Here is a 25247-nt window from a genome sequence, read left to right as displayed (position 1 = left end):
TGACAAACTGAGGTTTAGAGAAATAATAAAACACATAAACGAAATGTCTGCATGTTTTTCTGTTTTACTTCAGACCGAAGCAAGAGTGGTACACTACCGTTTCGTCTGCTTGTTCCCACGGTCGTGCAGTCACGTGCACAGGTATCAAAACTGTGCCATTTTTTACCGTGTTCCAGCGCATGACCATGCTCTGCGATCCGCTTGTTCTGCCCCTCAGTATTCATGTAGCACTGCATTCATGTAGCACTGATTTATACCGCTAGTCATGTGTCCTTGTGCACAGTGCGCAAAATGGTGCGCTGCACGGAACAGCAGCTCGCGCGCAACGCCGCCAGCAGATAAACCAGCAGAGGTGCACGTTGCCGGGGGGGGGGAGTGAAGGCATATGTGACGTATGTGTCACGCGATCCTCTGGTCCGGCATGGGAGAGCCTTGCATAGGCTAGACGGGGTGAGTGGTGAGGGAGTCTCACTATGCAGTGGAGCCCACCTGCTGAAATCACGGGTTCATGGCACTGAAATATTTCTATCTTGCCTATTAATGAGCTGATTTGACATTTTTTTTTTTGGCAGAACGCTCCTTAAAGGACACGTAACAACTTCTGGCATATGACTTAAAATTTGCTATGGGGCCTTGTGAGGGGCCCTTTAAGGTCCTCAATCATTTGTTCAGGGTGTCTACCAAGTTGACATTTCCAAATTCCCTGAGTTTTCCAGGTTTTCCCTGAGCACCTTTGCGAAATTCCCTGAATGAGCCAGAACTTTGTTTTATGTCAAGACAGGCTGACACCAAGTTGCCCGATGCTGTCACTCTCTAGTAAGCATGCTGAAACAAAAAATTACTTAATCCACTTTGAATAGTCAGGAGTAATATCTATTTTATTTAAAAAGACAACAGAAGGAAGGTGTTAGTAAAATACACAGCGAAAGAAATGGTGAAGCCCATTCCAAATTGAGTCGAACATTTTCAAATGCGAATGAAAAGGAGATGCATACATAAGTAAATATTTTTTAATGTCAGCTATTTCTATCAACTGATAGCAAGCTCATCTGTATGAGGTCCTGAACTTTGTCACAACTAAGGTTCTCTCTCAGCCGCTGGGAAGTCAACCTCAACTGTCCTGACATACTCTCAGCCGTACACAACATCTCAGTGTTGGGTTTCACTGCTTAAACAAATTTATTTTGGTTTGGATGAGGGACACCTGTGTCTCAGCGTCAGCCAACACTTAGTTTCTTTAGCTCAAGCTCCTTCAACAAGGCGGAGGCACCCTTCCTTTCCCGTTAATTCCTCAGTGCGTCGGTCCTTTCTGTTCTCATCCTCCTTCTACCACACTTTCACCACATGGATCATCTGAAGCATCCTCTTGGTCAGTTGTACAGTCAACATTTGATTTTTCGGACTTCCGAGGGGCCGCAAGAAAAAATTGAAAAAAAAAACGGGCAGTCTGAAAAAATTAATGCATGTCTTTAACTGCCTTAAAGGGCTAAAATTACCACAGGCACGTCTGAAAAAGCTCTGAAGGCCTGCCAGTACGCTTATTAGGCATATTAGGGCTTGTACTGTGACAGGAGACGGGGTGCACGCATGTGTAATTAAGGAATACATACCGTGTCTCGTGACAATTGCCCCCTTCCCGTGCTTGTTATGCTTCACCGCCTAACATTAGTGTACTGAGGCGAAGCTAACTTTCGAAGACTGGCATTACGCAACGCGCTGTGCTGTGCGAGCTTCAAAGCCAATCGCGAGGATTACAAAGGCGGAGTCGGTGCCATTGGTGATAGCGGCAAATTCTTTCAATGAAAAACACGGCACCGCACGGCAAGAAGCTTAATAGCGAACATAGAAGCAGCTAGGCCTAACGTTACCGCGGTGGTGGTTACGGCTGCCAGCGGATCTGCCTGCGAGAGTGCCGGTTCGAGGCGGCGAGATAATCAAAATAGCGGCGGTGGCGGCTTTGATTAATGCTATTTCTGACCTGCAGTCAGGGCAATATACATTGACTATATGGAGTACGTGGTGGTGCCGCAAAACCGTACAAATAATCGGGCATGTCCGAAAAATCGGGCGTCTAGAAAATCGGTCGTTAACTACTCTGGCAGTACATCGTGCCGATGACACGGCGTCAATGACGATTCGCTGCGATTCCTCTGTTACTGGAGCCAGCATTAACACGACTTTCGTTCCCTTTCAATAAAGTTACAGCTAATTTTCCCTGACAGAAGCACAAATTCCCTGAGTTTTCCCTGAGTTTTTCCAGACCGTTCAAATTCCCTGAGAATTCCCGGTCTTCCCGGTTTTCCCGGTTGGTAGACACCCTGTTGTTGTAACTCGTCTGCATTGTTGCTGAATGGAACAATGTCATTGGCAAACCGAAGGTTGTTGAGATATTCGCCGTCGATCCTTACTTCAAAGCCTTCCCAGTTTAATAGCATGAACACTTCTTCCAAGCACGCAGTGAATAGCATTGGAGAGATTGTCTCCCTGTCTGACCCCTTTCTTGATAGGTATCTTCCTGCTTTTCTTGTGTAGAATTAATGCTGTAGAACCTCTGTACATATTTTCCAAGATGCTTATATAAGCGGTCTGTACTCCTTGATTACGTAGTGCCTCTATGACTGCTGGTATCTATACTGAATCAAATGCCTTTTCATAATTTGTGAAAGCCATATAGAGAGGCTCATTGCACTCTGCGGACTTCTCGATAACCTGATTAATGACATGGATGTGATCCATTGTAGAGTACCCCTTCCTGAAGCCTGCCTGTTCCCTTGGCTGACTAAAGTCCAATGTTGCCCTTATTCTATTGGAGATTATTTTGGTATATATTTTATATAATACTGGGAGTAAGCTAATGGGCCTATAATTTTTCAATTCTGTAACATGTCCCTTTTTGTGGATTAGTATGTTTGCATTCTTTTAGTTTTCTGGGACCCTTGCAGTCAATAGACACTTCGTATAAAGAGCCGCCAGTTTTCCAAGACGTTATAAAAAGTTAAATACTTCATTATATCGAGACTCATTATATTGAGGTTAACTGTATTTTGCTATCAGCAGGACACGACTGGATTCTGCATACGATAGAGAAGCATTCTAGTTGGTTGGAAGCGGAATTAAGCTTTTGCAGCATGCCGGCATTTAGAAAATGTCTTGCCGTTACGGGTGCCCTTTTTTTTACTGGAATCAGGTTTGAATTGTTGACACTGTTTTAAATATGAATGATCTGTACCAACTAGCTCGCACTCAAACCCTTCTGAGTCATCATTTATCGTGTGCGAGCAGTGTTCCTTTTCGTGAATTGTTTGTCGTAACAGTATGGTGCTCTTAAAAATGTTCATTATAGCTAGGCGCAGCTTCAATACGCAGGTTCGGGAAATCAAAAGTGCAGCGAAATTAGGTCATTATAATCGATAAATTGTTATCTCTGGAATCGTTAAGTGGGTTCGATAGTACAGTCGAACCCGGTTATATCGAACTTGCAATAAAGCGCCTATCAGTTCAATATAGGGCATAATTCTATATAGGCCTGCTAAACAATTCGGCGTCATGAAAGCACATAGCATTTATAAAAGCACTTTATTAATGAAACTAACCTAGTTTCGCAAAAAATAGTCCTGTATTCTCTTCTGCTTGGTCAATTTTGCTGCCTGCGACGCATGCACTTCTCCACATTGGAGAGCTTTAGGTAAGAGGACGCAAGCGGCTTGTGTAGGCTAGCCACTTGCGCCTTCTACAGGGTGTCTACCAAGTTGACATTTCCAAATTCCCTGAGTTTTCCAGGTTTTCCCTGAGTGCCATTGCAAATTTCCCTGAGTGATGCAGAACTATGTTTTATATCAACACGGGCTGAAACCATATCGCCTGATGCTGTCACTCTCTAGTAAGCACATGAAAAAAAAAGCTACTTAATCCAATTTGAATACTAAGGAGCAGTGTTGATGTTATTCAAAAAGATAATAGAAGGAAGGGGTTACTAAAATGCACAGCAAATAAAGTGTCTTCGAAAACAATTGCAAATAGGGTCGGACATTATCAAATACGAATAAAAAGGAGATGCATACAAAGGCAAATATTTTCTAATATGAGCTATTTCTATCAACTGATAGCAACCTCAGTGGGATGAGGCCTGAACTCTGTCACAATTGAGATTCTCTCTCAACAGCTCGTAAGTCAACCTCATCAGTCCTGACATACTCTCAGCCCACGCACGACGCCCGAGTGTTGTGTTGCACTGCTTCAAAGGGTGTATTTTGGTTTGGATGAGGGACACCTGCATCTCGGCATCAGCCAAAACTTTATTTTTTGAGCTCAAGCTCTTTCAAAATGGCGGCAACAAGCTTCCTTTCTTGTTTATTCCTCAATGCATAGGTCACTTCTGTTCTTGTCCGCCTTCCGCCACTCGTTCGCCCCAAGGACCATTTGAAGCAGCTTGATCAGTTGCACAGTCCACGACCGATTTTTCGAGCTCCCTAGGGGCTGCAAGAACGTCCGAAAAATCGGCCAGTTAGAAAAAAATAAATGCGTGCCATTTACTGCCCTTAGGGGTTCAAACCGCCACAGGCACGTTCGAAAACGCTCTGAAGGCCTGTCGGTGCACATATCAGGCATACCTGTGCTCGTACTGTGACAGGAAATGCCAGGTGCCCACGTGCATAATTAAGATATACATACTGTATTCCGTGGCAATAGCCCCTTCCCACGCTTGTTATGCTTCACTGCAATACTTTTCCGTAAGCTTTACCGAGTAACATTTCTGTACAGAGGCTGTTACGACACCCAACCGGTGCCGCCAGTGTTACGACATCCCACCGCTGCCACCAGTGTTACGACACCCAACCGGTGCCGCCAGTGTTACGAACTTTGCACCGCTGCACCACTATTACGACTTTGTGGTCCCGTAGCGCTCGTCACCCGTTTCGTGACAGAGCGTTGGTAGCGAAGACTCCGAGCCAGGCGTCGATGAGAATAACGAAAGGGTTTTTATACATTATATACAGGTCATTGTACAGGACAAGATCGGATCGGCACTGGGGCCGAGAGCTCACACAAACGCGACTGTTCCCGCACGACGGCGTCTGGTGAAAACGCGTGACACATCTCACCCCAGTCGGGAGCGACACTCTCTCCCGGTGGGTCGGCGGATGCTGTTTTCGAGGCGGCCTCCTCGCCGCTTTATAATCCCCGAGAACCATTGTCACTCAAACGGCCCAATACAAAGTCAGCACACGACGGTCGTCCGAGGGGTCCAACCAGCGACCGCGCTGGCCACCCGGTTCAAAGTTCGCGCGCGCGGTGACCTCCAGGCAAAGGGAGGTGCGGCGCCGGGCTGTCTGGCACACGCTGACACGTCCAAACATGCGGCTCGCCGAGGCTTCTCCCGCAGCAGGACACCGCTGCCTGACGGCTCAGCATCTTGACTTGTGAAGGGAGAATTAGGGCGCTCGCAGGATAGATTCCGCATCTTGCAGATTCGGAATCCGGGCTTGTGGTAATGGCACAACAGCATCCCCGCCCTCAGATAAGGCGCCGGGAAGACGAGCTGCCTCCACGTGGCTCGGATGCCGGGCGCGCACGTTCGTCAGGCTCGTCCAAGTTCACGTCCAGTGTCGGGACGCCAGGTAACTTCACGTGCCCAGGTCCGACTCGCCAGGACAGGAGCTCTGCTCACCGCATCGTCGCCAAGGCACCTTGACCAGCTCCGCTCGGGTCGTTCCTAAGACCTTGCTTCTCGCCACTGGTCCCGCTTGGTCGTTCTGCAGTTTGCAAAACTGACCGGCAAAAGGCAAAACCCAACACGAACAAGTGCCCTCTGTCTCCCGTCAAACACCAGACAAAGCCATAATTCAAATCAACCTAACTAAATCGCTATCCCCTTTTGCTCCCGCTGCAACAAGAGGCAGGTGTACGATCTAGCACACAAGGCTCAAACAATCAGTTTTCAAATTAACAACACACCAAAATAGACAATAAACAATTATTAATCAGCAATAATAATTACAAATGGAATGGTCCCCTTGAAATCACTTGGACCGAAAACATACCACTGAGGAAGCAAATGAGGTCATTCATTTTTCCCGGCGATATTTTCGCGGAATCCGAAGCTGCTTATATTTGCGACCCTGCTTATCCGTGTAGCGGCGGTACAATAAGCCAGATTCTTTGCCAAATGAAACCCTCTTTTTTTTCACTCCCCGTTTGACGCTCTTCCTCAGATCGGCTAATGAACAGTCTTCCTGTTGCTCGCGAATCAGACTTTCTCTTTCAACTGCAGCCTGCTCCTGCCGGCTGGCGGAAACCGGAGCGAGTGTGGAGCCCGCGTCGCCTAATTGCGGCGTCGCGTCTATATCGCGGCTAGCACTGTATGCGTCACTCCCACTCACTTCCAGGACCCGCTCGTCTAGGCCAGCCTCCGAGCTCTGCCTCTCCCGTGACTGCTCGCCACTCAAGTTACCCTGATCAGTCCGTGTGCCGCACTGCCTTTCGCTCACCGACGCTAAGTCAAGTTCCCTCGACAGCGGGCGCGCTTTGGATCGCGTGGGGGCCATGTACGCCACGTCGGCAAAGAATGATTTGCCCTGATCCCTCAGCAGCTGCTCCGAGGTATTTGAGAACAGGTAGGAAAATTGCTCCGGGAGGGCGGCTGACACAGCGGCTTCGGTGTTAAGTTTTCCAAACTCTCCTTCAATGATAACCGTTGCGATCGGTAAACAGACACTCTCCTTCTCGGCCACTTGCCGTATCCTAACGCACTCTCCCATAAAATCACTCGAGGAGACGAAAGACGGGTGAACAACGTCCATAGTTGCTGCAGAGTCCCGCAGTGCTCGGCACTTCTTGCCGTTTACCTTAATTTCCTGCACATAGGGCTCCAATAGACGTATGTTTTTGTGAGTTTCCTGTATCGTTGCAAAAGCAATTCTCTCTGGGCAGCTTGCAGCGATGTGCCCTTGCTTTTTGCAATTGTAGCAGGTTAACGGTTTCCGTTTTTCAAAAGAACGCGTCATTTCGTTTCGCTGTTTCGGACCATCGTGATCATTCTGAGATGCATTCTGTCCTTCCCTTACAGTTTCTTTGGGAAGGGACTCGTCTTCCCGAAACTCGAGACGCGTGATTTCCTTCCGTTCGTCGGGCTTCCCGTAAAACCCATCTCTTCTATCTGCTTTTTCTATGCGCACTGCCTTGCTGTGCAAGCTGCGGCGGGTGTAATACTCTTCCGCTAACTCTGCTGCCTTGTTTAGCTTAACCTCCTTTAGCCTATCTTGCAGCCAGAGCCGGACATCCTCATCAATGCAACGGTAGAACTGCTCCAACGCGATGCATTCGACAATTTTGTTGCGGTCGTCGTAAACCTCTTCGCCCTTCAGCCATTCCACCAGGTCGGCTTTTAGACGAAACGCGAAGTCAACATTCGACTCCTTGCCCTTTTTTGCATACCGGAACCTCTGCCGGAAAGCTTCGGGCGACAATTTGTACTTCCGCAGTAGCGCTTCCTTCACACCACTGTAGCTCTCAAACGCCTCTTTCGATAAGCAAGTGATTACGTCTGATGCCTCCCCAGGAAGCAACGCTAACAGATTCTGTGCCCAAATGGATCGCTCAATGCTATTCCGTTCGCACACGTGCTCAAATTTCACGAGGTATTTGGCCATATCCTCTCCGACGACAAAGGGTGGAAGTTGATCGCGTATTCTTGGAACATTAGAAGTGAGACTAGGCGCCGGCGAGTTATTTCGGATCTCCAACTCTTTCATTTTAAGCTCGTGCTCACGTCGCTCCCTCTCTCTCCTTTCCTCCTTTTCCTCCTCGCGAAGTTCCTTTTCTCTCCTTTCCTGCTCGCAACGTTCCTTCTCCTCCCTTTCCCGACGTTCATTGATATCCGCCCAGGCCTCAGCGGCTTCCTCAGCCGTTACGTCCCCAGTCCTCATGACCTCAAGGATCGCATTCTTTCTTTTGGTTGAGCCCAACTCCTCACAAATTTCGAGAAGTTCCTTCACCTTGTACTTCTCCATCGTTCACACTGTCCTCCTGCTGTTTACCCTTTTTGAATATACCTGCCGTACGCTACTATAACACTACTAGTAAGACATATGCAAGTATATCACACACTGCCCTGTACACCCCCTCAGCATCCCCTGGTTTTCAAAACACTCTTACTAGGCTTGAAACACACAAGGTTATCACAATGCAACACCAAATCCTTCCCTAAGCTACTATAACCTGTGTCAGAGAAAGTCTGGTGTTTGGGGTAAACTTCAGGCACTCACCGCGCCGAGGTAGCTGATGCCGGTCAATCCCGTAGCTGCCATCCAGTGTTACGACACCCAACCGGTGCCGCCAGTGTTACGACATCCCACCGCTGCCACCAGTGTTACGACACCCAACCGGTGCCGCCAGTGTTACGAACTTTGCACCGCTGCACCACTATTACGATTTTGTGGTCCCGTAGCGCTCGTCACCCGTTTCGTGACAGAGCGTTGGTAGCGAAGACTCCGAGCCAGGCGTCGATGAGAATAACGAAAGGGTTTTTATACATTATATACAGGTCATTGTACAGGACAAGATCGGATCGGCACTGGGGCCGGCACTGGAGCTCACACAAACGCGACTGTTCCCGCACGACGGCGTCTGGCGAAAACGCGTGACACATCTCACCCCAGTCGGGAGCGACACTCTCTCCCGGTGGGTCGGCGGATGCTGTTTTCGAGGCGGCCTCCTCGCCGCTTTATAATCCCCGAGAACCATAGTCACTCAAACGGCCCAATACAAAGTCAGCACACGACGGTCGTCCGAGGGGTCCAACCAGCGACCGCGCTGGCCACCCGGTTCAAAGTTCGCGCGCGCGGTGACCTCCAGGCAAAGGGAGGTGCGGCGCCGGGCTGTGTGGCACACGCTGACACGTCCAAACATGCGGCTCGCCGAGGCTTCTCCCGCAGCAGGACACCGCTGCCTGACGGCTCAGCATCTTGACTTGTGAAGGGAGAATTAGGGCGCTCGCAGGATAGATTCCGCATCTTGCAGATTCGGAATCCGGGCTTGTGGTAATGGCACAACAAGGCGAAGCTGACTTTCACGAACCGGCATTATGCAACGCACCGTGTTTTCCAGGTTTCTAAGCCAATCGCGAGGACCACAAAGGTGGAGTCCGTGCCATTGCTGACAGCAGCGAATTCTTTCAATAAAAAGTTTGGCACCCACTGGCAAGAAGCTTCATAGCGAACGTCGAAGCAGCTAGGCCTAGCGTTGCTGCAGTGGTGGCAACGGGTTCCAGCGGATCTGCGTGCGAGAGTGCCGGTTCGAGGCGGCGAAGTAATCAAGCCGGCAGCGGTGGTGCCTTTGATTAATGCCGTTTCGGACCTGCGGTCGCGGCAAAACGTCCGGAAAATCGGACGGCAAAGAGTTCTTGCGTCGGAAATTTCACACGTTCTGATACGTTGACGCTATGGTGTACGAGGTGGCGCCGCGAAGTCGTCCAAATTATTGGAAATCCGGAAAGTCGCTTGTTGACTGTACACTGGCAACTCCTCCTGCCAACGACAGGGCGTCAAAGACGATTCATTACGATTCCTGTCTGCTACTCGAGCCAGCATTACCGCGACTTTCGACCCTTTCAATAAAATTGCCGCTAATTTTCCCTGATAGAGGCCCAAATTCCCTGAGTTCTCCCTGACTTTTTCCAGACTACGCGAATTCCCTGAGAATTCCCGGTTTTCCCGGTTTTGCCGGTTGGTAGACACCCTGTTCTAATATGTCAGCAAAGGATCGTCGTTGCTTTCCTCATTGTGCCCACTATCACTTGTGCTCCATACAATGTCCGCAATGTAGTTTTCGTTTTCGAGCTCTCCTATGGTCGCAACACTATTATCTGCACACACAAATTCGTCGACCTTTCATCCATCAGCGGCTTGCGGAAATTCTGAGAGCTTGCTCCAAGCTTCGGCGACACCGGCAACGGCTTCGTTGCACTCATCAGAATTTTCAGAGCCACCAGCGGGCACATGGAAGCCGGCACGTCTGAAGCAACTTCAGATGAACCACTTGCACACAACCACCTCACCGTCGCTGTGGGTATGTGTCGGGCACCACGGGCACCGGGTCACGGCACCGGGTCACGAGTTTGTGCGCTTTAGCCCTAATCTTCATCTTAGTCTTTCTTGAAGATCGTGCTGAGAGCGCTCCTCGGAATTGTACATGCTGTGGCAACATCCAACTTCTCACCGCGTTTGACTCCACCAACGATTTCGAGCTTCACGGCAAAAGGCACATTTTTTCACTTCGTGCTAGCCATCACAGCAGCACAAGCAGGAGAAGGCCTACAAGGCACAACACAATGAACTAGAAAAGCAGCGAGACCACTCGCACTTTGACCATACTGCGCGACAAGGGCACAAGAGCCTCTGATTGGCTGTCTAAGCAAGCACTGCGGGTGGGCCAGGATCATTTTTTGCAGGGGGGTGTCCACGACTCGCACGCCGCGGCACGGCCACGGTAGGCAGAGCGAGTGGATGGAGCCATGCCGCCAGGTTTCCTCGCTGCCACGAGGGAAAGCCAACTTCTGGGGGCACTTTTGCGCTGCTTGACGTTAGATATATTGGGAGTCACTGCTATTTTTGTTCAATGTAAGCGTAATTTTTGCTATATCTATAGTCATAGCAACTATGCTCTGCTCAGAAATTGTTCGATGTACAAAATAGTTCGATGTAAATGGGGTTGATATAGTCGGTTTCGACTGTATATGCAAACAAGATAGCACAGTAAAACCTCAGTAATATGTAGTTTGCAGGGAACTTGGATCAGGAATGCACTAAGTCGTGTACTAATTAACTGACAATGGCAGATGAGCATCTATGAGCACCAGCCAAAAAAAGTGTTACTTCTCATGCAAACACACACAAAAACACATTTTATATGCGAACAGGCAGCAAAAGAACTGCAAGTTTCACTTGCCACCATGGCGGCCTTTCAGCGATGACGGCATCCTCAAACACAGCAAGGCCACAACCAGTTTCTCCATCAAGCCCTATTTCTGAGCAAATGGCCCTCATTACGGTCAACACACTAGCCACGTTGTGTACGGCAGGGCGATCATCCACGTCATCCTTCATGACGACAACATGGAAGTGCTAGGAGCTATTAAAGCAGAAAACACATTATGCCTACCATGTTTCGACATCACTTTTGGTGGCGACTGCAGTCCAGGAAACATCCATAATCCACAATTATCTATTCTCTGCGTGCACAAAATTTTGCCAATTCCATGCTTGTATGCACCACAAAATGAAGTAAATACTACACACTAACCATTGGGCATGCGTTAAGCAACTACAGCTTAACTTTAACCTTTCAGCTACAAGTATGGAAAATTTCGTACATACATTTTTTTTTCCTGTCATTGCTGTGCTTCAATTGATTAGAAAACTGTATAAACTTTAACCTTTTTTTTTTCTTCCTTCTTATGCGAATTGTGTACTCAAGTGTTGAAAATGTGTACTACTTTAATTTCATGTGTGATCTCCTGAAAGCCTGCCACTGCCATGTTGCTGCCAATGTACGGGTGGCACGGCCTAGTCAGGCAAATGTATTGCCTTTAGCCGTGTCCCCTAAGACAATCTGTTCATTGTCTTAAATAAATCAATAAAGAAAGAAAGAAAGAAAGCTTAAGGGGTCAGTCAATACATTAGGTTCAATGGCGACAGGGAGGAGGATTTATCGCGACTATATTTAATCTGGAATTGCTTATGAAGTGGGCACATATTAACAAGTTTTTATTGTATTTTAACATTTTCTTGGCTATGGTAACAAACGGCTCATAAATTCTCTGTTTCATCAGACCCTACGGCACATGAACTTTTGAGGTTGGCTGTATAAGTGCACTGCACATACCTGCGGCACCTGCTGCAGTGGCTGCAGAAGAGGCTCCACCAGGCACGGCTGTGCAAATGCTGTTGAGGAGGCACGTGGAGAGGGTTCACAGATGGCCACCCCCTGGACAAGTGCAGTCAGACCGCCCACCATGAAGTCCTCGCCCACCTGGGGCACCGTGCGGTCCGTCGCGCAGGGGGTCGAGGTCACCTGCAGCACCCGCGAAAATTCGAAGCACCACATGTTTTGCAGGTTCTTCTTAAGTTCTCTAAAAACCCTAAGAGACATGGTGTGAGAGTTGTGTCCATAAATGTGCACTGGCACCCTTTCCTTTCTCCAATGGAGGGAACCAAGCTGATTACCTAGGAAGCGACCATTATATAGTACTACACATAATGGTGGAAACGACGGGGGTGGAGGTAAAGCATTTCACTTACATAGACTGGGATCACTTTAGAAAAATCAGAAAAGACAGAGCAGACACGGATAGAAAGGGGCACATCAGACTACAAGAGTGCGTTGCTCAGCTTAGGGACGACTTGAATGCAGCAACTAAGGCTAGTGGCGGCGAGGAGTTACGGAGTCGCCATCTATCGGAAGCGCCTCGCTGGCATAGTATGAGGGATCACGTGGCGCGCTCCTCATAGGTTTTGCTGTCAGCGCTCACTGAAAACACCATGCGCGAGCTCTCCCGGACATTTCTGTAAGTACTTTCGAAACGAGAGAAGTTTCTTACTGTCTAAATAATATTCTTGGGCAAACTGAACACATACAATCGTTTAAAGACGCTATCTCTTTACCGAATATGTACAGCGAACGCCACTGCGCGCGGTAGCCGCGATGGAGTCTCCCGAACCGGCTTCTTGCGTGAAAGGTACGTAAACGCTGGCAGCAAACTATGTGAAATATGTTCTTATTGTGTTTGTATAACTAAATGGAGTGTAATAGAACGAAGCCTCAATGCAGCGATCGCGCAGATTCGCAGCGACCGACTGCGCGTCTGCATGCTTGTCCGCGCACTGTGTCGCTTTCTCCGCGTGCGCGTTTTCGCACCGTGCCATGAGCTTTAGGCCGCAGAATATGAGCATTTGACAGTATACAAGCAACCATTGTTGTGTGGGAGCTATCAGAGCTGTTCAAAAATAATTTCATTGTAGAGACTTCGACACCTACGGGGACTGTGATGTGCCGACGCGACGATTCAATCTTTTTTTTCTTCTAAATTCTTTGACCTTTCAATACTATTTCTCGAGTTGCGTCGCACTGTATGTTTATCGGTGTTCTCACCGTGCAATTTCCCGCTGCTCCTTTTTTGTAATCCAGTGCATTAATTCATAACACAAACATGACCATATGCCATGCTTTTTTTAAATGTGCTTCTTACCGCTGCCTTTCCACTCCACTGAACTTGCCAGTATCTATAGCATCGACAAGTTCATAGACTAAACCGTCATGACATTAGTCGGGCAGCGGACTCGGGCGAGCGTCTCAGTGCGCGTTTTCAGAACATCGCAGACCGGGCGCCGTAGCAGAAATCTTCCTCGCGTCTGTGCTTGCTGCATACCCGAGTTGTAGCCGATGACTGTTTGCCGGTTTTATGTTTCGCGTGCCAAGCTTCATGCAGCTTCTTGTCCTGCGGCTACGTGTGAATAAGGCTGACACCGGCCTCCATTACGTGCGTCCGGCCCTGCGGCACCGAGCAGTAGCCTACCATGTTGCGCGCCTTCAAAGGCAGCTGTTACCTACTGTAGTGCTTTCAAGCGTTGTAAAGGAGACACTCGAAGCGCGAAAATTTCGCCACTAAATGAGGACCGTAGCGTACGAGGGAATTTATACTCGTTTTCAGCTCGCTTCAGCGCGCCCAAAGCAGCCGATGCGGCCGCTATGTCCACGTGATCCCTCCTAGCACGTCACGCCGATGGTGGTGCCAGCTTATCCAGTGGTGGAGCTCGAGGCCAATAGAGACAGAGGATGAGGTCGAACAAATTGATTGTAGATTGGCGCATTTGATCGAAGCCAAGCAATCGATTTTACAAAGTTGGAAATTAAAACGCTTAAACAGGAGACTTAGGAAAGGAATTGCTCAGCTCAATAAGAATATAGAGGAACACGCACGATATTTGCAGAAACAAAAATGGGATGAGGTGTGTAATTGTGTAGACGGAAGGATAAAACGTGGAGGCGATTGGAGTCTGCTCAGGCATCTGCTCAACGAAAAAGGCACTAAATCGAACAGACGTACGGCAGTGGCGAAACTAGTACACCAGGAAAGTCAGACAGCAAGCGCAGAGAGCATAATGCAGCGATTGGCTACTAAATACTTGCCCCTCAGGAAAGACGATCAGGATGTGAGTTATCCCGATTACTTAGGGGTAGAATGCAAATATATAGATCAGGAATTCACCGAAAGTGAGGTATGCACGGCACTGAATGATCTGAATAGTAGGTCAGCAGCTGTCCCGAATGGCATCTCTAACAGATTGCTTAAGAATTTGGACAACGAATCAATAAAATATCTGACCACATACATTAATGAACTATGGAAAGATGGGGTATATCCAGAAGAATGGAGGAGGGCGAGTACTATCTTAATACCAAAGCAGGGCAAGCAACTCAACTTGGATAATCTGTGGCCAATTTCGTTAACATCATGTCTAGGGAAGACAAAGGAGCATGTCATACTGAACAGGTTAACGAAATATGTGGAGGACAATGACACCCTACCGTACAATATGATTTGTTTCAGATCAGGCTTGTCCACACAAGATGCCATGTTGTTAATCATGCATCAACTGCTACTAGCTAAACCAAAAAACACTCGAGCTCTCTTGGGGTTGCTCTCATTATGCTCTCTGCACCCAGTATGACAGTGGGGGTCAGTGTTCGCTTGGACGAGCGCAGCTTTCATGTTGTCGGTCAAGTGCCCACGATAAGAGTCGACAGCAAGGAACGAGTGCTTTGTCAAAAGGGCTCCTGGACGCCGTTGCCACACAATCTTAACCCAGCTGCCTCTGTGTTTACGATGGATGTGTATATTGCCGGTGCGGCTTAGTAAACCAGTTTCAGGAGATATCGTAGATGGTGACTGGGTGGACGACTAGAAGCTTTGGCCACAGCTTCACAGAACATGCAAAACCACTTTAGAAGCTGATTAAGCTATGTCCAAATGGCATGAGCAACGTACAGCATACATGGAGCTTGTTCTAAAAGCAGGGCTAAATATGTGTTTCAAGCTATCCAAAATTTCTGCTTATGAATTGAATCAGGATCAACGTGTTTTGCTCTTCATTCTTTATTTGGCAAATACATTGATACAGCGGCTTGTCACGTTTCTGATTCAGCAACGTTCCTTGGGGCGGTCACTATTTGATTATCTTATGCCTAATCGCTCGTGGGTATGCACAATTCGCATAGATTTGTTCTTACTGCGCACAAGGCTTGAAACGTACCGTATTTACTCGAATCTAGGCCAACCCCGATTCTAACGAAGCCAACAACAAAAAAATATATTGCCTCGAATGTAGGCCAAACAAAAAAAGTGAGGACAGCGTTCACAAAATGCAAACAGCAGTTATTGAACCTGAACGTGCAGAGCTCATTGAATGTCGTCGTTGCTGTGCAGCACAGCATCACAGTTGTGCACTGCTTCTCGTAGGCCGCAGAGCGCACCTTGACCTCCTTGGCACCCTTTGCATTCACGGTGTACGCCACTGGCATATCAAAATACACAGCTGTCTGGTCGGCGTTGCCGATTTGCCCAAGGTTGTAGCCTGCCGCTTCTCTCTTTCGCAGCACGTAGCGCTGAAAAGCTTGGCAGCTTCTGGGTGATTGAAGTGTGACGTCGGAGGCTGAAGCCGAAGCGCTTCATAAATTTCTGAAGCCAGCCCTAGCTCGCTTTGAAATCCTATGGCGTTAGGCCTCACTCCCTCGAAAGTTCCCTAGCTTTCGCTTGGAGCACTTCTGTTGTCACTGGAAGGGCAGCTGTTCTCTGCGTGCGAACACAGTCGGCCAAAACTGTCTCCACTTCGTGGTGACGGCCTTTCTTTGGTCCGCTAAATGCCATCCTCGTTGCAACGCATGCAGAAAGCTGTTGTCGTTGTCCCCTCCAACGACGGATGTTTTTCTCAGCGACACCGAAGTCCCGCCCGGCTTGAAGGTTCGACGATGCCTCGGTAGCTATCACAACTTTTCCCTTGAAAGCGGCACTGTAGTGGCATCTCCTGCTTGGTGCCATCGCCATAACGCCACACCGCACGCCGATATGGCCGACACGACACAGGTCAAAATGGCAACCTCGCTGGCTACTGCACGTGCCAGTAGCCAACCTCGTTGGCTACTGGCACGGCTAGTAGCGGCTGCGATGCTGACTTTTCCAAGTGGCGCTAACTATGCACCATATTTAGCAGTTTCAATAAAAAACTGGCACGTTTATTAAAATCCTCAAATCTAAGCCAACCCTAAAGTTTGGAATATGATTATTTGAAAAAAACTATCGGCCTAGATTCGAATAAATACGGTAGTTCTTCTGCGCATTGCAATGCCTCATGGCTTAGATGTATTATCGCTAGTCATTCGCTTACTGTAGTAGACTGTGGCGAAACATTCAGCTTCGACCATTCATGTTCTGGCGGTGTAGTCCATGTATTGTGCACATAAAGTGCCCATGTATTCAAGTGTGCGCCCATTCACTTATTTTTGACATTGCTGACAGAGTAGGCATGAGTAATTTGGCATTCCAGTTGGAGTAGATGTGTGTAGATAACGTATGCAAAACTTACTATGACTGCAAGCGGCACTACTCCGTCTGACACTGTTTAACGAGCAGTACTCACTCTTGCCGACATTCTGGGGTTGAAGTCATTTCTTAGGACGTTAGTGATACAACAATGGCGGATGAGTGAAGTCTTATTCTCGGGGAAACTCATGCATTGCGAAGGGCCGGTGACACATGCTGTCCTAATGTAGGTAGGTCGCACAGATCTTGGTCACACAGATTCATTCCATTCCTTAATGCACCAGTCACTATTTTCGCAGCCAACTACTGCGCACATCTTCAATCCAGCACTCCACAATTTGCAGCACGATTAGAGCGCAGTACATTAGCGAAAACTCAGTTGCATTTCCAACAGATGATTGCACAGAAGCAAGGTAGAAGAGGTAAGGGTTTCGTATTCATGCGCTATCGCTAAGGCCACGTGCGGCACACTGCCAAAAGCGCCATCTTGTTTCTCTAGAACAACCTGCTCCGCGAAAAGGTCAATACCGTTCTCAATCACGCGAGCCTGATGCCTTTTCTTGTTCACAAGGGATCTAGCAGCCGGAACATGTATACGATTGCAATTTGCAGCAGGGAACGGTGGCGTGTCTCTGTTATCGCCTGTTAAAAGCATTCGCTACGCTTCCGATGGCATTAAGTGTTGGGAAACAGATAGGCGAAGATGCTTATCACAATCAGATTGGTGGTGATAGCTGAAACTGCCACAAGCAACGACCCCGGAGAAAATTTGCTGGTACCGAAATAAGAAAGTGAGTGGACCCGTGTTTTTACGCGAGATGGGAGGGCAAGTATTGCAGTGAAGCTGCTGCCGCAGGTAGCTATTGTCACGATCGACGACACGCCACACGTGGTCCCGAACTACCGCTTTATTTCCCGAACGCCAACCTTCCGCCCACACAACTACACACCACACTCCGAGTTCTCAATTCTGCCACACTCTCCCTGCACGCTCGCATGCTCGCGCCGCTGTCCTCTCCGCACTCACGCCACCTGTTCGTCACTCAGTCAGCTACCGTCGATCCCGCGCCTGGCCCCCGAGAACCGTGGCTCCTCGTCGCGGGTCTTGGGCTCGCTTGTCGCGGGTCTTGCGCATCACACTATATACTGTTCTCGATCGTGTGCACCTCACGCATTTTCTTGTTTATATGGGATCTCGCGACCGGAAAACGTATCATACGACAATCACAGTTTGTCGACGCACTGGCAGTTGGTGGCAAAAAAAAATATAGCTCTTCAGGGAACGTATCAACCTGTAAAAAATTCGCGTAATTCTATTGGATCATTTTTGTGTTCTCAATTGCTGAATGTTGGTGTCTGGAAAACATACGTAATGGGAAAGTATCAACGAGGTTCTACTGTATTTTTAACACACATAAGCATGGCGCGCCAGCCTCACCTTGCGGGCAAAGCTCTTGGATGCTGCATAGGTGAAATTATCCTCGTCCTCCAAGGGTTTGATACCCTGCAGGACATCCTCATCATCGTCCACAGCCTGATCCTCCTGCATATGCTGAAAGCAGCAAAAAAGCACGGCATTCATGAAAGCGGGCCAAGGCAGTAACTCCCTGAGCCACCAGATGGCAGCACTAGACAAAGCCCTCAAGACTGTTTGCTGTCATTTGCTCAGCAGTAATGAAGAAGCTAAAGTTGTGAAACATTTACCAGGGCAACAAAGGTGAGGACAGACATGGCACGGCAAACTCGGGTACGGTATCTCAAGGAAAAACTATGTCAGACCACAAGACACCAATGTACACAGTTTGGTGTGGTTTCTGCTTGCTATATTCGTGCATAAGGCCAACATCATCTGCAGTCCAGACCAGAATTCGTGGTTCCTTTACCCACTTGTGCTGTCTCATTCAATTTGCACTGGTAACATGCCTCAATATCCTAGCATCACTTATGAAAGCCTCTGCCTCAGGTCTTACCTGTTTTACCCATGCCATGTCCTTCTCAAGAGTCCACTGAACTGCTGGCAAATCAAGCACGGCCTCCCTGACACGGGCAATGTAGATAGTAGTATATTCATGTCACTTAAAACACCTCTCTGAGGGTGTTTGGATAGTGTGGCTCAACACTGTGTTGAGATACAGGGTCGAATTTTGTGGAGCCATGAGCAACCTCTATTTTTTCCACCATTATCTTACCCTTCCTTTTGTTTACTTCTCTTCAGTTTATATGTACATGTTTGATATTATATGAGTAGATGTGTATATGAATAGTTTGTGTACGGTGTATATGCTATTTAAATGCTCTTGCAGCGCACTACTACGTGCCACAATGGTCCAGTCACAAAAGGCGACGGTGACACGACCAGCGCGCCGACCGTGCGCGAGCAGTGGAATCGATGGGATCGGGCTTCCGCCTCATCAAGTGGGCTCAGCTAAAAATAAAATTTGTGGACCACAGGCACCAATGTAATGACTGAAGGGACACCGTAGCGGCTAATACAGAGTGTGATGAGTTATGTCCTCCGTTATGCCGAGGAGGGGCAGCGCTTCAGCCCATCTGGTGAACCTGTCAGTGCAAGTTAACAGGTAGCAATGGTTCCTGCAAGGAGGAAGGGAGCCAACAATATCAACATGCAGATGGCTGAAGCAGGCATCCGGGGATGGGAATGTGCCAACAGGAGTTGCAGTGTGGCGATGCACTTTAGACTGTTGGTAGTTGAGGCACGTGCGTGACCAGCAATGAATGTCTACATTGATACTGAGCCACACATAACGAGAAGCGCAGGTCCCTGTGTTGCGTGAATGGCAGGATGAGCCAAAGAATGGAGGGCATCTAAGACGGCCCCGCAGTATGGGCAAGGCACATAGGGACAAGGATGTGTGGTCAACATATCACGAACGAGGAGTACGTCACAGTAAGGAAGCAAGATATCCTCAAACACCAGAGAGGTACCACTCGTACGAAGCTGCTGGAGTCTGGTGTCGACACTTTGGGCGGTAGCGATGGCCACAAAGTCTATGATTGGTTGGCCATGGTCCATTACATTGATGGCGGCACAAGAAAATGCATCGGCAAAGGCGCATTGGATTTTCCACTGACATGATGAATGTCACTGGTGAATTCAGAAATATAGGTGAGCTGTCTTATTTCACGGGGAGCATAGGAGGAGGTGCTGGATGCTACGGCAGAAGTCAGTGGTTTATGGTCGGTGAGGACATGGAAGGAGCATCCCAAAAAAATTTCAAAAGTGCTTCCCAGCCAACTAGGTTGCGAGCAGCTCCCGGCCGTGCCATGATGAGCCCATCCACATCGCCAGTGTCACGATCCACCTGGGGTCGTGAACAAGGGAGGGCTCGAGGCACCCTCCGATAGACGGACGCTCCGCAACGTGGTGGTGCTGAACGATGACTGACCGGCGAGCAGCCGTGCTCGTCAGTGTTTATTGCGGTGCGGTGACCAATGTTGCCTGTCGAGCTTTAGCAGGCCACCAAGCCTGGCAGCGAACGAACATTATGCCTCGGGGGCGTCACATGTTTGCTACCCTTCAACCCGCTGTAGCGGCGCTCAGAGGGCACAAGCTTCTTAAAGAAGGTGATGGGCTCCCAAGCACCAGCAACAAATTGCTTATAGACTGTACCGCCAGTAGTGTCTGATGCAGCAACCACGACAGATGCGGGGGCATTGCATTTGGCGTGGACGAGGAGCGTCGCACCGCCAGTGGCTTCTTTGATGCCTCTAAACGCGCGGTCAGCAGTGTTGTTTCAGGCCAGGGGAGTGTGCGGTGTCTTGAGGCCCAAGAGAAAGTCGTGGAGAGGCTGCAGTATATTGCCGCAGAGAGGAATGAAGCGGCAGTAATACAGTTGACTAGTTACAATGAACCCTGATAATCCGAGAAAAAACGTCCGTGTTATCTGAGGTCCATATTATCCAAATCGCCTCACTTACGAAACTTTAATTACGATGTCTAACAACTATATTGCAAAGAGTGAGTGCCAAACGCCAAAAGTAAAAACAAAAAAGTCGTAGTTTCGCTCGAAAGGCGAAGAATCGATTACGATAGGAAATTAAGATGAGCACGGCAGCAGCAGCACGCGAACCGTCATTCGTGCTGTCTTTCGCTTCAATGTGAACTAAACGCCGAAAGCACAGCGCATACAAAGCTACCGGCAGTGGGCACACTTCGTCCACATGGCAGATTGCTTTGAAGATTAGGCCCGTGCGTGTGTGCACTTTGTTCACATTGCGGATCGCTTTCAAGATATGGCATCCAGGCCGGGGCGCCTTTTGTCCACATGGCAGATCGCTTTCAAGATACAGCGGCCGTGCCGGCGAGCACTTTGTCCACATCGCAGGTCTTTTTCAAGATGCGGTGGCCGCACTGTAAGCAGCAGCCGCCGGAGTAGATCCCTCTCTCTCGCGTCGCCGATCCCTTCCCTTCTCTCTCCCAGGCCTCGCGTGCAAAAGAAGATAGCACGTTTCCGCTCCGCCTTCTTCAGGAACGTTGCGCTCGATATCGGCTGACCCTCGCTAGTCAGTTGCCAGCTCCTGTCGACACAGCAAAAGTGCGTTTTATATGCCAGATTCTGACAAAAATTGCCACTAATTTCATCCGCTATGGCCGATAGTTTGTTGCAGAGCGGTCTGTTAAAAGCCAACTTGGTTGCATTGATAGAATGGGTAGAGCAAATTAAGGCTGGAATATGGTCCCTTATATCCTAAAGTCTGTTGTACATGGGCCCATTGTAATGAGCATAAACTGTAGTTCGCGCAAAAAATTCGCGCAGTTGCATGGTGCTGGATGGCTGAGGAAACTCACGGATGATTGTGATGCGGGTCGGGAGCGGGAGAATGCCGTGTGCGTTGACATGATTGCCGAGGAAATCCAACTCCGTAACACCGAACTCGCTCTTCTGGCCGTTAACGACAAGACTAAACTTGCTGAGTCTCGTGAGCACTTGATGTAGATGGAGCTTATGAGCTTCGGCAGTGATACTGCAGACGAGGATGTCATCAGGATTAGCAAAGCAGCACGTCAAGCTACGTAATACCTGGTCAATGAAGCGCTGAAAGGTCTGGGCTGCATGACAAAGATCAAAAGGCATGCGCAGATATTCCAACAGGCTGAAGGTTGTTATAATGGTGGTCTTGGGAATATTTGAGGGTTCCACAGGGATCTGGTGCTAGGCTTTCACTAGGCAACCTTGCTAAGAATGACGTAGCCGTGCAGTGCCGACGTAAAGTCCAGAATGTGAGGTATTGGGTACAAGGCCGATTCAAATAGGTCGCGAAGCTTCGGGCGAAAAGCGGTTCAGTACAGATTGTGACCGACATCAGCATGGGGGGTTATGGGAGCAGCGACCGAAGCGCGACTATGTTTGGAGGGAACAAACATTTGGAAAGAAAAACGCCTTTTTTAATTCAAACGAGACACAGTTAGATTCATTCAACGAAAATAAAATTCCTAGTCAATTTTATATATTCGTGATGAGTTAAAAAAGTACGTTTAATTTTATTATTATTATTAAATGCATTTTTTTTTTCAGCGCTCATCTCTACAGGGGGCGTTGACGCCACTATCACTCGCAGTGCAATGCACGTCATGAAATGGGCAGAAAGGCGCACTCGTATCACCTGCTGAAATACGCCCCCCTCACAATTTGTGCTTTCTTGCTTGTCGAAGTTTGTCTGAACTTGGTGACGCGGGTAGCTTCATTGCTTCTTAATCTGTTCAGTCAAAAGTAGTGAGTTGCGACCGCCAGATAATTGTGTAGTTGTTTTCGTGCGACTGCGCTGGCCGACGGACTTGGCATCCGACAATAGGATCAGCACTCTACACCTAAAGCTTTCGTCGGCCTCCAAAGAAAGTATGTTCTGCGCAGGGATGCGATTTCGACAACCGTACGGCTGGCCTTTTCCTGCATCGCTTTCCACGCTGAAAGCTCGAAACGCCCATCAAGTCGAATGGCGGGGCATTTGAATATATAGCTCCAAAGGAAGAACAACAAAACAAATTTCGCGCCTTCGAAAACAAAATGACGTCACTTCTGCTTTTAACGGACATGGCGTCACGTTATTTTTTCTTCCGCCGGAAGTGTTCCCACCACATACAGATGGCGCTAAGCCCCATGAACCGGTGATGGACCGCCATGTTTTCAACGTATGGGCTCCTATGGAAGCTTCGCTACCAGGTACATTTACCTTGTTGGGTACCTGTACGGGACAGTGGCCTTGTTGAGAGCATTGTAATCGTCGCAAGCAGGGTGTCTACCAAGTTGACATTTCCAAATTCCCTGAGTTTTCCAGGTTTTCCCTGAGTGCCATTGCAAATTTCCCTGAGTGATGCAGAACTATGTTTTATATCAACACGGGCTAAAACCATATCGCCTGATGCTGTCACTCTCTAGTAAGCACACGAAAAAAAAAGCAACTTAATCCAATTTGAATACTAAGGAGCAGTTTTATGTTATTCAAAAAGAGAATAGAAGGCAGGAGTTAGTAAAATGCACAGCAAATAAAGTGTTTTCGAAAACAATTGCAAATAGGGTCGGACATTATCAAATGCGAATAAAAAGGAGATTCATACAAAGGCAAATATTTTCTAATATGAGTTATTTCTATCAACTGATAGCAACCTCATTGGGATGAGGCCTGAACTCTGCCACAATTGAGCTTCTCTCTCAACAGCTCGTAAGTCAACCTCAACAGTCCTGACATACTCTCGACCCGCGCACGACGCCCGAGTGTTGTGTTGCACTGCTTCAAAGGGTGTATTTTGGTTTGGATGAGGGACACCTGCATCTCGGCATCAGCCAAAACTTTAATTTTTGAGCTCAAACTCTTTCAAAACGGCGGCAACAAGCTTCCTTTCTCGTTTATTCCTCAATGCGTAGGTCACTTCTGTTCTTGTCCGCCTTCCGCCACTCGTTCGCCCCAAGGACCATTTGAAGCATCTTGATCAGTTGCACAGTCCACGAACAATTTTTCGAGCTCCCTAGGGGCCGCGAGAACGTCCGAAAAATCGGCCAGTTGGAAAAAAATAAATGCGTCATTTACTGCCCTTAGGGGCTCAAACCGCCACAGGCACGTTCGAAAACGCTCTGAAGGCCTGTCGGTGCACATATCAGGCATACCTGTGCTCGTACTGTGACAGGAAATGCCGGGTGCCCGCGTGTATAATAGGAATATACATACTGTATTCCGTGGCAAGAGCCCCTTCCCACGCTTGTTATGCCTCACTGCAATACATTTCCGTAAGCTTTACCGAGTACCATTCTTTACAGAGGCGAAGCTGACTTTCACGAACCGGCATTGCAACGCACCATGTTTTCCAAGTTTCTAAGCCAATCGCAAAGACCACAAAGGTGGAGTCCGTGCCATTGCTGACAGCAGCGAATTCTTTCAATAAAAAGTTCGCAACCCAATGGCAAGAAGCTTCATAGCGAACGTCGAAGCAGCTAGGCCTAGCGTTGCCACAGTGGCGGCAACGGGTGCCAGCGGATCTGCGTGCAATAGTGCCGGTTCGAGGCGCCAAAGTAATCAAAATGGCAGCGGTGGTGCCTTTGATTAATGCCGTTTCTGACCTGCGATCGCGGCAAAACGTCCGGAAAATCGGACGGCAAAGAGTTCTTGCGTTGAAAATTTTACACGTTCCGATACGTTGACACTATGGGGTACAAGGTGGCGCCGCGAAGCCGTCCAAATTATCAGGAATCCGGAAAGTCGCTCATTGACTACACTGGCAACTCCTCCTGCCAATGACAGGGCGTCAAAGACGATTCATTACGATTTACTCGAGCCAGCATTACCGCGACTTTCGACCCTTTCAATAAAATTGCCGCTAATTTTGCCCGATAGAGGCCCAAATACCCCGAGTTTTCCCTGACTTTTTCCAGACTACTCAAAATCCCTGAGAATTCCCGGTTTTCCCGGTTTTCCCAGTTGGTAGACACCCTGGCAAGGTTGCCAGTCACTGGTCTTCTTGGGCATGATATGGAGCGGCGAGGCCCAAGAACAGGAGGAAGGACAAATGAAGCCGAGGTCAAGCATGTATTCAAACTCTTCTTTGGCGACAGCTAGATGAGAGCAAGTCGTGACGATATTGTCACGTGGTGGTGATCTTAAGAACAGAGTAGCAATACTGTGAAAGACAAAACTAACTTTTATTGGGCGAACCTGTGCCCACAAAACAGGCTACACTTATAGCACAACGATAGCGGCGAACACGGTCGGCGATCGTCGAAAATCTGATCAGCGGGTCAAGCGCGTCGGCTTTTATACAGCAGTCGTCGAATGTTCTAGACTAATCGTTGGGACCCGCGTGCCTTCCACAAAGTTCTACACCATTCGCGGCAGGCGAAGAAATCAGATAACATAAGGTTCGGCGACAAGAGACAGCGAATAGAAGCATCGATAACTTTCCAGAAACTTCGGATACATGCAGGCGCGTCCCGCGCTGTGCTATAACATTTGTTAGGCGGCCAAACATGGTCGCCCGATAAAGATAAGTACACGTGTCAATATGATGTGTCACGGTGTGGGCGACAGAGGACTGAAAGGAGGGGGCTCGGAAGACATCCGGAAACTCTGCAAAGACAACTGACCAAGGGTCAAGAACGGCGATGTGCACCTGGAGGAGCCGAAGTGACGGAAGGAAGGAAGG

The 25247-nt window shown here is 48.6% G+C and overlaps 1 protein-coding gene across 11 annotated transcripts in view; it reads right to left on the bottom strand.

Annotated features, from left to right (window-relative positions):
- LOC135915696 (uncharacterized) overlaps positions 1-25247 on the bottom strand; it is a 293473-nt gene that overhangs the window by 152589 nt on the left and 115637 nt on the right. For all 11 annotated transcript variants that reach the window (XR_011509490.1, XM_070528622.1, XM_070528621.1 and 8 more), the window contains 2 exons: positions 18033-18146; positions 11881-12069 (listed from right to left, as the gene is read on the bottom strand). Coding sequence is in view for 10 of the 11 variants with exons in the window: in XM_070528622.1 (XP_070384723.1) it covers positions 11881-12069; positions 18033-18146 (303 nt within the window). In the remaining variant the exon portion in view is untranslated. The remainder of the gene's footprint in view (positions 1-11880; positions 12070-18032; positions 18147-25247) is intronic.

Source organism: Dermacentor albipictus, unplaced genomic scaffold (genome assembly GCF_038994185.2).
Source record: "Dermacentor albipictus isolate Rhodes 1998 colony unplaced genomic scaffold, USDA_Dalb.pri_finalv2 scaffold_13, whole genome shotgun sequence".
NCBI lineage: Eukaryota > Metazoa > Arthropoda > Arachnida > Ixodida > Ixodidae > Dermacentor > Dermacentor albipictus.
This window is presented reverse-complemented; position numbering and strand designations above follow the sequence as displayed.